This window comes from Onychomys torridus, chromosome 4, assembly GCF_903995425.1.
Source record: "Onychomys torridus chromosome 4, mOncTor1.1, whole genome shotgun sequence".
NCBI classification, from domain to species: domain Eukaryota; kingdom Metazoa; phylum Chordata; class Mammalia; order Rodentia; family Cricetidae; genus Onychomys; species Onychomys torridus.
In genome coordinates, this window is record NC_050446.1 from 41,728,465 (window position 1) to 41,744,307 (window position 15,843).

At 38.8% G+C, this 15,843-nt stretch overlaps 1 protein-coding gene across 2 annotated transcripts in view; it reads right to left on the bottom strand.

Moving 5' to 3' along the window:
* The window catches only part of Grb14 (growth factor receptor bound protein 14), a 103,783-nt gene that overhangs the window by 621 nt on the left and 87,319 nt on the right, over positions 1 to 15,843 (bottom strand). For both annotated transcript variants that reach the window (XM_036184096.1, XM_036184095.1), the window contains 5 exons: positions 9,581 to 9,661; positions 3,389 to 3,505; positions 3,209 to 3,281; positions 2,978 to 3,065; positions 908 to 1,001 (listed from right to left, as the gene is read on the bottom strand). In XM_036184096.1, coding sequence (XP_036039989.1) covers positions 908 to 1,001; positions 2,978 to 3,065; positions 3,209 to 3,281; positions 3,389 to 3,505; positions 9,581 to 9,661 — 453 coding nt within the window. The remainder of the gene's footprint in view (positions 1 to 907; positions 1,002 to 2,977; positions 3,066 to 3,208; positions 3,282 to 3,388; positions 3,506 to 9,580; positions 9,662 to 15,843) is intronic.

The following is a 15,843-nucleotide window of genomic DNA, read 5'->3' on the forward strand; positions in this document are numbered from 1 at the left end:
GGTTCTTTCTCTCCTAATTTTCCCAGTGTTCTATATAATGATAGCACATTGATTGCCTATCAACAGTGAGGATTCTGTACTCTTTACTAAGCAAAAAACTTCCATGTTTTCACTTAGAGTTGTTTTCATTTTCTTCTTATTTTTTTTGTTTGTTTGTTTTAGTCATGCATTGGGGCATGGGTCACTTCTTATTTACTGGGGTTGCTGATCACATACTAACAAATAATCAGAGAAGCAGGGAGGAGACTTTAGTCAGCTATTGGAAAAACCCAGAAAGAGGCAACTCAGGAGGGATCACCAGCCTTCTAGCAATCTTACAAAATACCTTCCTAAGGATGGATCACATCTCTGCCGCTCTGTTGGCTTCCAGTTTGCACACCATACACATGCACACATACAGGCATGTATCAGCAATACAGGAGAAACACCAAAGCAGGCTATGACAAAGATTTTTCTTAATGTTCTAAGAATAATTTAGATACCCATTAGTTATACCACACCTTTGATTTCATCATGGCTAAAAAGAAGTTAATGGGAAACAACAAAAGGCATATATTTTTGAGAGGAGGCAGGAGGCAAAGAGCACTTTCAAGAACTGCTTTGTAACAATCTGTTAGTAACGTCCAAAAGAAGGACTTTTTAGTGGCCTTTAACAATAGGTGGCATGAGGTCTATGCAGTATTGCTAAATCATATTTTGTGGAAAAGGAGAAATTTAATTTTTACAATTCCTGTATTTCTTATATTAATTCAGGCTCATAAAACCATTTCTGCCAAACTTAACTCTAGTCAAAGTACAAGCTCCCAAATTATATTTAATAAAAGGAACAAAAGAAAACCAAAGTTTCCCGAAGCGTATGCATTAAGAACATCTCCAGTCCATGAAAGCTGAAGTCACAATTACTTACCGGGATGATTTGGAAGTGTTTTATCTTTTGTCCATGACTCATTGACAGTACAAAAGTTCTGGGGTTACTCTGACTGTCCCGTACCAAGAAAACTCTAAAGAGAGACAAGGAATTTCATTGTGTCTTTCTTCATATTCAGATTTCATAGAAATATATTGTATACAAATGCAGGAAAGCATACATATAAATAGGGGCCTCCTTTACTGGGTGATCAATGGGTAAGACTATCCAACCTGGCAAACAACAGGTAATAAACTTACACAATAAAACTGTCATTATACTAATGGAATATAGTAGGGTAAATACACAATCCTTTTGTCGGGTTGTGTGATCACTACTACCAATATAATGTTAAAGTGGCATCAATAATTACTGTTGTGTCCTTTTCTCACTGAGAAACTAGGTACTCCCACATAGCTATCCATCATAAAGAATGGACATCACTATTTTCACTGACAGGTCATGACAGGCTGCTGAAAGGAGGTAATTATTTGGAATGAAATAGGGTTTGGGTTTTTTTGCCCTTCTTCTCCAGCAGGCCCTCTTGTTTCTACCACTATATATTCTAACAAATTAATCTCGAAATTGTTTGTGAAATGTTTAGGTAAAGATGTTTTAAGTAAAAGAAACACCCAAAGAACCTGCACTTTAACCTTGGAGAGTCCAGCATAAAACCTTTATAATGTCAGGCTAAACAAGCAAGATGTGGCCTAATGGCCTAAGGAAAAAAGACTACCAGGCAGGGATATGTATTTACTGGCAGTGCTGTGCAAAACCAGTTTTGTATTAATTATTGGGAAGCACATTGTGTAAATGTCCCTCTGCTGACTCCAATACTAATCTCACTGTGCCTGGGCAAAGAGGCAGCCAATGTCTGAGGCAAGCATCCATTTCATGTGTACTGTGTGAGACACAGAAATTACATCACTGGGGACGAGACAAAAGGGCATTTCAGTGGTAAAGTAAGCTGTAATTCTCTTCCCTTCCCAAGAAAATCAGCACTACCACCTAGTGGGCTACTTGGCACCATCACATCTTTCAAAAAAATAAAACGTTTAAAGAAATGTATTCATAAATTAGTCTTTATTCAATAATTTTATTTAATTTACAAATACTGGACTCTAAAATTACTGGAATCTTCTAAAACACTTAGGTAAGTTTTTTTTTTTTTCTTGGTCTCTTCTCTGTAGCTCTGCAGCTCATCAAATTTATAACCCCAAGGACGATGTTTCATGTAGAGAAACATAGTCACGTCTCTTCTTAGAGTCTAATGAAATGTGTAAATGTGCATCTTTGTCTAATGCCAGTGTCAAAAAAACTCAATACTGTCAACATCTTAAGCCAATCTTTGCACTTGTTTAAATGGATACTGCTTTCTTTCCTTTCAAATACCAATGCACCCCCCCATTTGCTCTGTATTTGAGAAAGAAATCTGGGTAGAATTATACTAAGTGGATGAAATATACCAAGTAAAACAGAAAATCCTTCTGATTATTAATGTTTGGCAATTTATTTTATCTTCCTCTCTTATACTCATTAAAAATAATAAGAGATATCACCAAAAAGAAATTTTATAGGTACATACTATTTTAGAGAAGTGGCAATAAAGACATAAAAAGAAAAATAAATGGGGCAAGAATTCAAAATATACACGAAAAAACTTCACAATTAATGTATTTTGCGACTTATCCAAGAAACCCGATTTAAGACCACACCAGGCTATAAAATATATTAGGGATTATATCTATTATATATGCAAACCAAATGTTGATACGTCAAAGAGATTTGGATGTCACCACTCATCCATTAGTATCTGAGATGATGGCATTCACACAAACAAAATGGACATTAGTGCTAATTGGTCAAAGATAAAGTATCCTGTTATTTGGTTATTTATGCACAAAATATTAAATACTGCTAAAATACTTCGACAAACTACACTTAAAGAAGAAACGTACCTCGTCTTTGTGATAAGCCACAGTTAAAACTTCTTAGTATGTGCTAAATAATCATCATTCATAAGGGGAAAAATCCAAACATTATCACTCAGACTGCAAATATCCAACTTACCCATCCACAGGTCCCTGCCGGATAATCAGCTGCTGAGCTTCATCTCTAGAAATTCTGTGATGAAACCATGGCTGGGACCGATGGATAGCTGAAGGAAGACAAAGTTTGTCTGTCTGATGTGATCATGATTTCATTACATGCACTTCCCAGCTTATCTCATGCAACTCTGTCTGGAGGAACATCGACCTGGTTCTCCATCCCCTGATTGACTAGCACCGAAAGTAGACGTACCCATGTTCACAGCAGAGCTCTGGGATGGGGCAGTGGGGCTACTGTGATTCCCCAGGCGCAAACATCCTTTCTTCTGAGCAAAGAAAAAAAAAAAAAAGAAACAAACAAAAATAAAATCTCAACTTCTTGGTTAAAATGACTCAAGTCAGAAACATTTGAGAAAATGGAAACTATTGGTACCCTCCAAGCGAGTCCTTCTTCAACAGCAACTGAAAGAGCTTCAGTGGGGTTGTCTATGACTCTGCCCTTCTGACCTGAGAAGTCCATTGCTACGAGGGAATTCTCTGATATGCTTCTCTGAAAAATTCAAATAATAGAACAAAAACATTTGAACTATCAACATATATTTTACTACTAACCTTCAATTTTTTTTCCTGTCCATATGTGTCTGCTCTGGACTGGGATTCTGTCAAGGTCCCTGCAAGTGTCATGGCCAACAGGGAAATGACCCATGCAAGGTGAAGAACTGCACCACTTTAGCAGGTGCTGGGTCAAAACTTCCAGAGTCTGACCTCACAGTTTATTTCTGCTACATATTTAACACAGAAAAACTTGGGGGAAAGTCTCCACATGACAATTATCACAACAAAGCTTTAGGCATAGCTACATAGAAACTCCCTTGCAAAGCAGCAAAGCACCCGTGACCTTTACTATAAGAACTGGTTCTATTGACTAATATATATTACTCAGGGGAAGGGCCTAAGGGGGAAGGATTTTAATAATCACAAGAATGGAGTCTGTTGGTAGATGATGCAAAGTACATGGGACCTTTTTCATAACGATGGGTTCTAGTCACTGGGAGATGAGAGCCTAAACAATGCTCAGGATATTGGGGGATTCCAGAAGGCTGGCTCCAGAGAACAGCAAAAACATCACAGGTTGTTAGACAACATCCTCTCCAGCTTTTAGATGACAAGGCATCAGTCATTTTCTCCCTTTGAAGAAAAAAGGCCTGTGTGTTTAACAATTCTTGTTTCTCCAATGCTTTCTCTAAACTGTGCCTCCTACAGGATTCCAAATGTGGCTATCAGAAATTTAAAAGTTAAAATACATATAAAAGGTAAAGTGGTGGTCTAACATTCATTAGTCCAGTGAGTTTTCTGTCAAGATAACTAAGTAAACACTGAATGGATGGATTTAGTAGAACTCCGAAATAAAGCTAGCTCTTCATTTTTTCCAGGAAGATGGCAAAATGTCTATTGAGCAAAGGATAACTCTTCATGTTAAAATGATCCATTAGTTCATACTTCTAAGCTTTTTATCAATTATCAATTAAATGTCTGGTTCAACTACTTATGAAATAGCCTTTTATTTTGTGTTTTATCTGCATGTATACCAGCGCAACACAAGCATATAGTGCTCAGAGAGGTTAAAAGACACTAAATTCCCCAGAACTGGAGTTATAGAGGATGTGTTAGCCACTGTGTGGGTGCTGAGAAAAAAACCCAGGTCCTATGGACAAGCAGCCAGAGCTCTTAACCCCTGAGCCATCTCTCCAGCCTGGAATAGCTCTTTATAAAACTCATATCTACAAACGGTATACTTTAAGTCAACCAGAATCTACTTAGAATTAGTATTCATGTTTTTTTTATTATTAATCTTTAATGTACATATTCTTTAAACATGAATTTTAGCTATCCAAATATAATAGTGTGGAGATTGTTAAAAAGTACCCTTAAAATGAACACAATTTTGAAGTTTCTGAGAATTCTAGGAAATAGTGATTTATTGTCCCCCAAGCCCAAAGAATACCATGTCAGAAATTTCAAAGTACTGAGAAATCTGCTTTTTACAGTGTTTTATCATTCTGAAATGTATCATAGTTGCTGAATAAAAGTCCTCGTGTTTTATAATGGAACCAACTTGAACATATATTTTGAAGATTCCTTGTCTCAACTCTAATTTTATTTAGAAAGTAAAATTTAGTGGGATAATAATTCAGACATCTCCATACTATTAAAATGTCTGTGCCCAATTCATCACCCTTTTTCCCTCCCTTGGGAAGACACATGGAAAAATGAGGACGACAAACATGAACCTGAACCACAGAGAGGGCCACAAAATGAAGACCGCCTTAGATAAGCAAGAAAGTCATCCATTTGTTTGTTTTGTTTTGTTCCTAATTCTTTGCTTTATATTCCCTGAAAATAAAACAACCAATGCCTGGACCTTAGTTTCATTTGGGATGGGGGGTATTTTACAATAAATCTCTTAATAAGTATATCACCCCTCCAAGCCAAGAATCCAGAAAAGAGATCATTTTCAAACTCTCTAGCCAAGAGTCTTGCTGTTTTCATAAGTTAGGGAATAACATAAAGCTTCCCCAAAGAAAACAGCACAAAAGGGAAATACTTAAGTTATTCTCCATTAATTATTAAAGGAAGGAACCCCAAAGTAGGGTGATGGTGGTAAAGTCAAGCCGTGCTGCACATGGGGACTTTTGGGGAGTGCTGTTTCATACATCTCTGAGGATTCCGCCAACCGACTATGGTCACATGTGGGCTTCACACGAAACTGTATCAACAAGAAAGAATTTAGGGTTCCTTTATCACTGCATCACAGACCCCTACTTATTAGCATCTGCTATTTTCTCTTCAAAACATGTGAGAGAAGCTGCAGTCTTATTACAGCTCACCTCTCTTCTGGAGACCGGCCTGCAATCCGCTGTCTGTTGTGTCGAGTTTTTATTACTGACAGCTGCTCTTTCCTGGCTGATGCTGTCTTTGTAATCTCTATTTGCTGTCCCACTTCAGTTTATCCTTCTCACCCCGTGACCTTCTGTGCTGGGCTGTGGACCAGTCGGATATGCCTCTCCTTTGCCGACCTTAATGAAAATCATCCACCTGCCCCAACACAGAGTAACTGGCCTCGATCCTAATGATAGCTTGATTCTTATAATATCTCTCCCTCCACATGCCAAGATGGTTCTGAACTCTCAAGTTTCTGATAACATAAAAATGATGTTGGGGAAGAAACATAAACACCATCAGTTGTTTCGTGTTTTTCTTTTTCTTTTTCTTCCCCTCAATATGGCAGGCAAGGATGTAAAACAAGATCCCATGGTCATAATTACCTGGCAAACGCAAGGAGACTGCAAGACAAGCAGAGAACATTTGTATTTGCTATGGTAACTACACCGTGGGAAAACAGTAATGCAGCAAATGTTTTCTACGGAATGGCAGGTGGTGGATGAAAAATTAATAGTTTACCTTTGGTGGACAAAGAAATAGAAGTGAAGCAGATTTTGACAGCCTGGAAAGGTCATTTTCAGCTCAATTTCCTTTACATAGGAAAGCAGTGCTGATAACATTCAGAACTGGTTGGATTTCTCAATTATTCGCCTCCTCTTCTCACCCATTCTTCTGAGGGAATGAATGAGACATTCCCCAAGAAGCAGTCCATGCTTGTCATAGCCTTGCCTTCTTTCAAAACCAGAAGGGGCCTGGGACTAGCTTGGGTTTTCCAACCCACACTTTGAAATCGGATCCACCCACTATTAGTGCAGTTTGCATAACATGTCTCTTTAAGAGTTTAGCTACAAGGCACACCATCCCATTTGAACAAGCTGGATCAATTTGCAGCCCCTCATTACAAAAAGGGCACAGAATTTCTCCTATATTGTCACCTCATCTCATTCCTACAGAGCACAGGACAGTAGAGCTATGATAACCCTCAAATACTATACAGTAAGCCCTTTATCATGCACAGTAGGAAACCAGTGACTAGCCAAAGTCATGCAGACAGCTTATGGTAAAAGGGGTAACCGGCATGCTGTGTCTTGTCTAGGGTTTTTTCATTGACCGCAAAGTAGGAGGCACAGGGAAGAACTTTAGTTTAGAATGTATGGGTCAGGGTCAAAAGTGGAAAACAGAGGGAACTCTGGTCGATTTCTCCTGTCTCCTCATTCCAGCTAGGGCCCTATCAACAGGCCCTGCTTTCACATGAATCCTTACTCTGCCCTGTGAAGAATCAGATACATTTGGCATCCTGAAACGGCTGCTGCTGATTCTCATCTCAAAGCCAATGAGGGGTAGCTATATGCAGTTTTACAACTATGGTGTTCATTATGGTGTAGGAATCTCTTTTATCATTTCTCTTCTCAAAATGTATATGTGGAAAAAAATCATACACTATGCCTTTAAATGTGTAACTGGGTATCCTGTCTTTTATATGTGACTTCCTATTAAGAAATGCCTAAATGAAAAGCAGCAACGGTAGGTGACAGGGCTTGGCATCTATTAAGCTTCTAATTCTTCCATAATAACCTAGAAAAGTGGGACCCTCCACTGACACCAAAATGAGCAAAATGCCTCCTGGAGCTTCTAAGTCTCCACCATGGAAATTACGAACCACATGGATAAAAGTCAGAAACACTGCCCTTCCTGATCATAGCCCCACCCCACGGACAGGTCTTTCTCACACATGCACCTGGACCTCTTCCTCTCTTCAGTCCCCATAGCCAACAAGAGTCACTCATGGAGTATGTCTTCCGACACACAGCGGCCAAGTAACGAGAGTATCACACCCACCTTTACTGCCACCATTTTCTACTTTCCCCAGTGGACAGATGTAACCGTGACCCACGCTTGTATGCTAATGACGGTAATGGGAATGGAAAGGAGTCTGATTACGACACTTTCCTATGATTAAAAGGACATTAAACAATAATTGCCTCCAAACGCTTAGTTGCTGTTAACAAATTCATCCTAATAACTTCAAACCCTAAAAGAAATTTGGAGAGATTTAGAAGATTAAGATAAGAAAATTCAATATGCTTTTTATATATGAGTGGATTGAAAGATAAAAGTAAGCTGACAAAGTAAAAAAACACCCACCTTAAAGACATTGCCTTCATAAAATCCATCATATTCCTTGGTTTCTTATTTTAAGGCTTATAAGATTATGTTTCAGAATAAAAAGTTATTTTTCTATCACTTAAAGGAACATAACTACAAAATTGGAGGGCTTTTTCTCTATAGCTCTATCATTTCATGCCTCATTCCTAGAGCAGGGCACTTCATCTGCTACCTGATATGTGAGATGCATGTATCTTCCTTGGTCACAGCCATGAAGAATGTATTTTGAGCTCAGTGGAAACACAGATTTCAAACATGCACATTAACTAATTTGTAATACAGGCACACACATCTGAATTTTGAATGCACTCAACATCAAGGTTTATAGCAAAAAGAGGAGAACATGAGCTTCACGTTCAGAAATAAGTGTCTGTGTTATTGTATGGCAAATGAAAATTAAGTTCTAGAGAAAGCTCAAGACGTGTGTCTGTGTGTGTCTATGAAGCATCATCCAGGGTACAAATGGGAAAGCAGTTCTGTTCAAATGTCATGTATGACCTAGATTCTGGCTACATTCCAGTTTTACGGTTTCCCAAAAAGCAACTGGCTTTTTAAGAGCCCAAAACTTAAAAAATACTATCATTAAAATATCAGAATGCAGAATATCCTAGATATTCATAATGTACCTCCAAATTTTAAATCATGGTATAGTACTTGGCTATAAGAATACTAAATTAATACTGAAAGAAATCTATCTACAACTCAAACCAATGGTTATTAAGGCATAATCCACAATGCCAAGAAAAATACTCAGCAAATTATCTTATTATGACCTAATTTTCTTTTTTTTTTTTCTTTTTCTTTTGGTTTTTTGAGACAGGGTTTCTCTGTAGCTTTGGAGCCTGTCCTGGACTAGCTCTGTAGACCAGGCTGGCCTTGAACTCACAGAGATCCACCTGCCTCTGCCTCCAAAGTGCTGGGATTACCGGCGTATGCCACCACTGCCCAGCATGATCTAATTTTCAAATGTCATTATGACCCTGAATAGCTCACAAAATCCTTTTAATTCTTTTTACTTTAATGCATAAAATTTATTGGCTTTCATACAGTGTTTCATATATATTTCTGTATTCTTTTTTATTACAGAAACCAAACATATATAAAATATAAAACAAAACTTCTTTATAACATTATATTAAAATGTTGCAAAGGAATTTTTACTTTACTTGAGAACAAAAGTCAAAATGTAAAAACATTATATGTACTAGAATATTATTTTAAGGTATGTTACTTTTGTTTATATTGCATTTGTTTAACTCTGTGAAGCTGTGTTACTGTGTCTGTCTACAACACCTGATGGTCTAATAAAGATCTAAACGGCCAATAGAAAGGCAGGAGAAAGGATAAGTGGGGCTGGCAGGCAGAGAGAATAGATAGAAGGAGAAATCTGGGAGGGGAGATCTAAGGAGCCAAAGAAGGAAAAGAGCCAAAAATCAAACTACAACAATTACGTCTAGTATAATGCAGCAGTAGATAATATAATTATAAAGTCTAGATTTGAAACCTTGGTCCTTACCATGGGTGATATGCTCTGAGAACTGCAGCCACTTCTACCTTGGTATGGGTGCATATAATTCTGGTACAGCTGCATGCCATACTGCAGAACAGACACACACACAAAAAAAAACATGTTCTCAATTGAATGTTGACACTTTCATAGTTATACATTTTCCATATAAAAGGAATTATAGCATTTTCTTTTTTACAATTTATATGTTTTTCTTTCATACAATATATCCTGACTGCAGTTTCCTGTCACCTCCCCTCTCCCCCAAATCCACCCCTCTTCCATTTTCCTTCCAAGAAAGACAGAGACAGAGAAAGGAGAGAGAGAGAGAGAGAGAGAGAGAGAGAGAGAGAGAGAGAGAGAGCCCAAGGCCTTCAGAGCTATTAATTGAACATGGCTTAACAAATTACAATAAGATTAGGCACAAACCCTCATATTAAAGCTGGATGAGGCAACCTAGTAAAAGGAAGAGGGTCTCAAGAGCAGGCAAAAGAGTCAGAGACCACCCCCACTCCCACTGTTAGGAGCCCCCCAAAAAACACTAAGCCAACAACCATACCATATATGTAGAGGACCTAGCAGAGACCCATGCAGGCTCTGTGATTGCCACTTCAGTCTCTGTGGGCCCCTATGAGTCCTAATTCTTGAGGCTGTTTTCTCCCAGTGTCCTCCACCCGCTCTGGCTCCCACAGTCCCTCCTCCCCCTCTTCAGCAGGGTTCACTCCTCCATTGCTGGCAAAAACGCAAACTTGTTCAGCACTATGGAAATCAATATGGTGGTTCCTCAGACAATTGAGAATCTACCTGAAGACCCAACTATAGCACTCTTGCGCATATACCCAAAGGACATTCCATCCTACCACAAGGACACTTGCTCAGTTACGTTCAAAGTAGCTTTATTCATAACAGCCAGCCAGAAACTGGAAACAACCTAAATGTCCCTCAGCTGAAGAATGGATAAAGGAAATGTGGTGTATATATATAAACAATGGAACATTACTCAGCTGTTAAAAAAAAATGTCATCCTATGCAGGGACACTTTGCTCAGCCTGGGTGAAGGGAGGAGGGGGCTGGACTTGCCTTGACTGAATCTACCAGGCTGAGCTGAATCCCCAGGGGAGTCTTTGCTCTGGAGGAGATGGGAATGGGGGGGGGGGGTCTGGAGGAGGGGCAAGAGGAGGGAGGACAGGGGAATTCGTGGCCAATATGTAAAATTAAATTAAATTATAAATTTTTTAAAAAACTGGGAAAAATTGCAGGCAAATGGATAGAACTAGAAAAAAATTATCCAGAGTGAGGTAACCCAGACCCAGAAAGACACACTTGGTATGTACTCACTTATAAGTGAACATTAGCTGTTAAGTAAAGGATAATTAAGCTACAACCCACAGGCCCAGAGAGGCTAGGTAACAAGAAGGACTCTAGGTTGAACAAATAGACAACTCTTTTTGTTTTGTTTTGTTTTGTTTTTCGAGACAGGGTTTCTCTGTGTAGCTTTGTGCCTTTCCTGGAACTCACTCTGTAGACCAGGCTGGCCTCAAATTCACAGAGATCCACCTGCCTCTGCCTCCCGAGTGCTGAGATTAAAGGCATGCACCACCACTGCCTACCCAACATTTTCTTAAAACAAGCAAGCAACCAATGTTTTGAAATACAAACTTCAGAGCCTTAAAAGGATACATATACAAAGGAAGTGTTTTTAATTAGACACAAAGCTTTTAGTGTAGCTCAATAGAACAAAGCTCTAAAATTCACATTTTTCCTTGGTGCCAAATTATAGTATAAGCATTTTGAGTGGTACACTGCCTAGTGATAAAGCTTACTTAGAAAATATGGTATCCTTTGGGGGACAATGATATTTGTAAAACCTCCACAACCTAAGCATCACTGAGAAATTCAGTCCCTCTGATTTCTGATTGTGGAATTTTGCTTTGTTAACTAAGTAAATTATAAATTTGTTCCTATGTCCTATGTGGATAACATACTGATAATAATAATAATTATTATTATATTTTATTATTGTTATTGTTATTGTTATTATTATTATTATTATATTCCATAAATATTTGTCTGCATATGTTTGTGGGCCTATGTCTGCCCCCTCCCAACCACTTGTGTGTGTGTGTGTGTGTGTGTGTGTGTGTGTGTGTGTGTTGTCCAGAGATCAACCTTAGATGTAATTCCTCAGAGCTCAGTTACCTCCTCCTCCTCCTCTTCCTTTTCCTTCTCCTTCTCCACCTTCTTTTTTAGAAAAGAGCCACATTCTGTCAGAGAACTTGTCAAGTAGGCAAGGCTGGATGACCAGCAAGGCCCAAGCTTGCCTCTGCCCTCCCAGTGCTGGGATTACAAATATATGCCTTCAAGCCAGCCTTCTTTTCACACGGGTTCTGGGAATCCCACAAATCTAGTGACTCAGTTCCTCCCACTTATAAAAGCACTTATCGGCTGGAATATCTCCCAGCCCATTTTTTTCTTTAGCTATTTTTATGGCATTTATTTTTGACTTCGTGCATCAAAGAAGTGGAGACTGAACTGGATTTCAGACAGAGTTTCAGTTTTCCAAAGGTAAGTGCTGGTGGGGTCTTTACTTTTAGGAGACAGTATCATGGAGACTTCACTAGAAGGCTACTATGGGAAAGTAGACCGGGATCATACCCTTGAGAAACAAGCACACAGGCTGCTATGAGCAAATCCACTCTGGAGATGTCTGCATAACAATCTGGATGTGTTCCCCTTGAATTTATCACTTTGCTAAAGAAAATAAAACAGTAAGATGGACAGCTTTCCTGATAGAATTATTTTGGCATATTCTTCAATCATCGCCATTGCATGGAGCTCTCATGAAACTCTGTTAGGTCCTTACACCTGGATTTGAACACAGGCCTCAACCTTCCTCCTGGCACCACCAGCTTTTGTCACAACCATCACCACCTGTGCACAACTCCTGCAGCATCTGAACAAGTAGTGTAATGCAACAGGGAGTCTAGACAAGAAAGCATGGAATGTAAGGGTAACAGCTTTGGGAAGCAAAATACACCATTAGCTCCAGTTGAAGATGATCATTTCTTGTCTGTTCCACTTTGAAGAGAGGAATGGGCAACACCAAAATTACCTCTGAGAACAGTCCAATCATCAGACCCATGATACCTACCTCTTTGGCTTGGGAAGCCTTAACCAGGCCTCAACCAGAGTAGACCTTGAGCCCCACTACCCAGCTTGGGGTCTTTCTTAAAAGCAGGTTGCAGATCTCTTGGTGGGTTTGCCAGCCTGGACCACCTTCTTTCACTTTTGCAGCCTGTCTAGTTCAGCTCCCTGTGCCTTGTGCTGCCTCCCAGGGCAAGTGTGGGCCTATGACATACTTGTCTGCCTGCACAATACTTAGAAACTTCTACATTGAGGGTCACATACATTAAATTGTTTCCTGAACTCAGAAAAACGAGAGGGTGGAGGGTCATGTCCAATAAAGAGACTGAATAGAAAATATAGAACCAAGGAATCAAAACCTACCCATAGGATAAATTCTAGAAGAGCTATTTTTCTACTAAAATATTTCCTTAAAGTAAATCCCACAAAGTGAATATATCTGGTAATTAGGAAAAATTGCCAGAGAGGAGAATTACTGTTCTCAAAATTTTGATTTTTAACACTAATATAAACCCATTCTCATTTAAAATCCTCCATGCTGACTCTTTTATCCAATTATTTCTCAATTTCTAAAAAAAAAATAATAATAATAATTTAAAGTTTGATTGACATTAATGGGACCTAATGAAATTTAACTCCAAGCCAACAATAACTTCACAAAGAAAAGTAGAGGAGTTTAATTCCTAGACACATTCATTTTTAGAGAACAGATAGTAACCTCAAACCAGCACTTTCACAAGAAACATGCTGCTTGGCCACCTTTTATTTATCAGCATTGAAAAGCCAGCTACCTACTAATAAGACAGTTTTCTTCAAAGATGTATTGTCCCTGATCCTGGCAGTGCCTCTGTGCTGTTGGGGGTCTTTAGAAAGCATTTAACTCTGGCCGAGGGGTAGGGCATGGGTCATCTCAACATTTGCCTGTCCCATGGAGGGGCAGATAGGCACCAAACTAGGCTAGAGAGAAGCTGGCTGAGTTCTAATTGATGGGAAGGATAAGAGCTGACACTTAGCCAGGATACAGCACAATACAGAAGCGATGGGCCTCTTTTCCAAGCCTCGGGTTTTCTAGAATTCTCTATGTAACTGGAGTATTTTCCATAGAAAAAAAGAATGTCTCCTATGTTGCGTGGTGTGTGTGTGTGTGTGTGTGTGTGTGTGTGTGGTTTTGTATGTAGATGAGTGTATACATGTGGGCATGCATGTGTTTGGAACCAGGGCTTCATGCCTTGTATCTTCCTCAATCATGATCCATTTTATTTTTTAAGACATAATCTCACTTTGAAGCCAAAGCTCATAGACTGGCTACAACAGCCAGCCAGCATGTCCCCGAGACTCCTGTATCTCTGACTCTCCAGGGTTAGGATGACAAACATACCCTCAATCAAGATATCGAAACCATTCAAATGTCCATGAAATGCCTCTGTGGAAGGCTACATACACCATTTCATTCTCAGAAGAGGTGAACTCATAAAGGCAGCTCGGATCAGTGGCTATCAGGGCCTGGGGGAGACTACTTATTGAGAGCATTATCTTCTCTTGAACCTAAATGAAAGTGATGGTTGCCTAACGTACTAAATGTGTCAAACATAAATTGTTCATATTAGGATAATGACAAATTTTAACTCAAAAAAGACATTGAAAACTACAAGACCAAGCTTTCCCCTCCGCCCGACATGACACCTGATCCAGCTTTCTCTCCTCTTCTGTCTTCATTATGGTCTCACTCCCACCCACGGTGCCAGGAAAATGTTGACACATTCTAATGACAGTAAAAACTGAATGACAAAGACAGGAAGGCAGTGGGCCTAGAACATACATTAACTGTCAGCCAAGAGGGAAGCGTACCTCCTCCTCTGCCTCAGCAGAAAGAAAATGGGAACACTTGAAGACATCAAACAAGACTCAGTTTTCTCTCATTTTCATTTCCAAACACATCACAAAGCTGGCGTGAGTACATACTTTGTTATCTAAATCCCTTTCTGGTAACATATGAAGTGATAGGATACATGATAATTAGTAAAATATAAGGTACATGATAGGATAAAATTAGTATAATACACATGATATACACTGGAAAATGATACCAGTTCTCAGATATGAATTATGAAGAATGCTTCAGAAAATACTGAAACTTCCATGTTGTTAGGAAGATTTAACAATGGTAGGAAATCACATATTTGTAAACTTCAGTAGCAATGGAGAACTGAAGAATATGGGTGGGCACATTCTTTGGGTTGTACCTTTTTTGTGATTTCCCCAATTATAACTAACAGCAGGATTTTCAAAAGGAAATGGTCAATCACTGAAAAGTTATGACAAATTTACTAGCAGATACACTTTTAAAGTAAATATGTTTATTTTTTACATTTTATCTATGTATTCATTTCTGTGTGTTTGCATATGCATGAGCCCATACACATGTTCTAGCATGCATGCAGAGGTCAGAGGAAAACTTGTGGGGAGTGGGTTTGCTGCTTCTACCATGTGGGTCTCTGGGATCAAACTCAGGTCAATATGTTTTCAACAAATTCATCTTACTGGCCCCTAAATGTGTGTTTTCAACACAATCTGGAAGAAATCAGTTCTGTAGCTTTCCTATTTTTATCTACCTTTAAAACATCCTAACTCTTTTCAAAAGGTTCATCAACAAATTATACTTATAGAACTTTAATTTCAACAATGTCATACAAGGGATATTTTAAAAAACATACTCGAAATAAAATGTATACAATAATTTCAGTTGTACCTATTAAGCTAGATAGACATCAGCTGATAAAAAGTAGCTGCTGGGAGAGGGAGAGTCAGTGTTATTTAAGAGTGCCAACCACACTCCTGTGTAAAGACACATCTCTCAGAACACTTGGACAGCACAAATTGGCCTTTATGGAGGCAGGAAAAAGGACAAAAAGTTGACCTGAGAGGGAAGCAGGGTGGATCCAGGAAGAGTTGGAGTTGGGATGGTAAATATGGTCAAATGATCAAAAGATGTAGGAAGTTCTCAAAGAACACACACACACACACACACACATACACACACACACAAAAAAAAAAAAAAAAAAAAAAAGAACACAAAATAATTCTAATTAGCAATATCCAGGGGGAAATTTTTTTTAAATACAATTCCC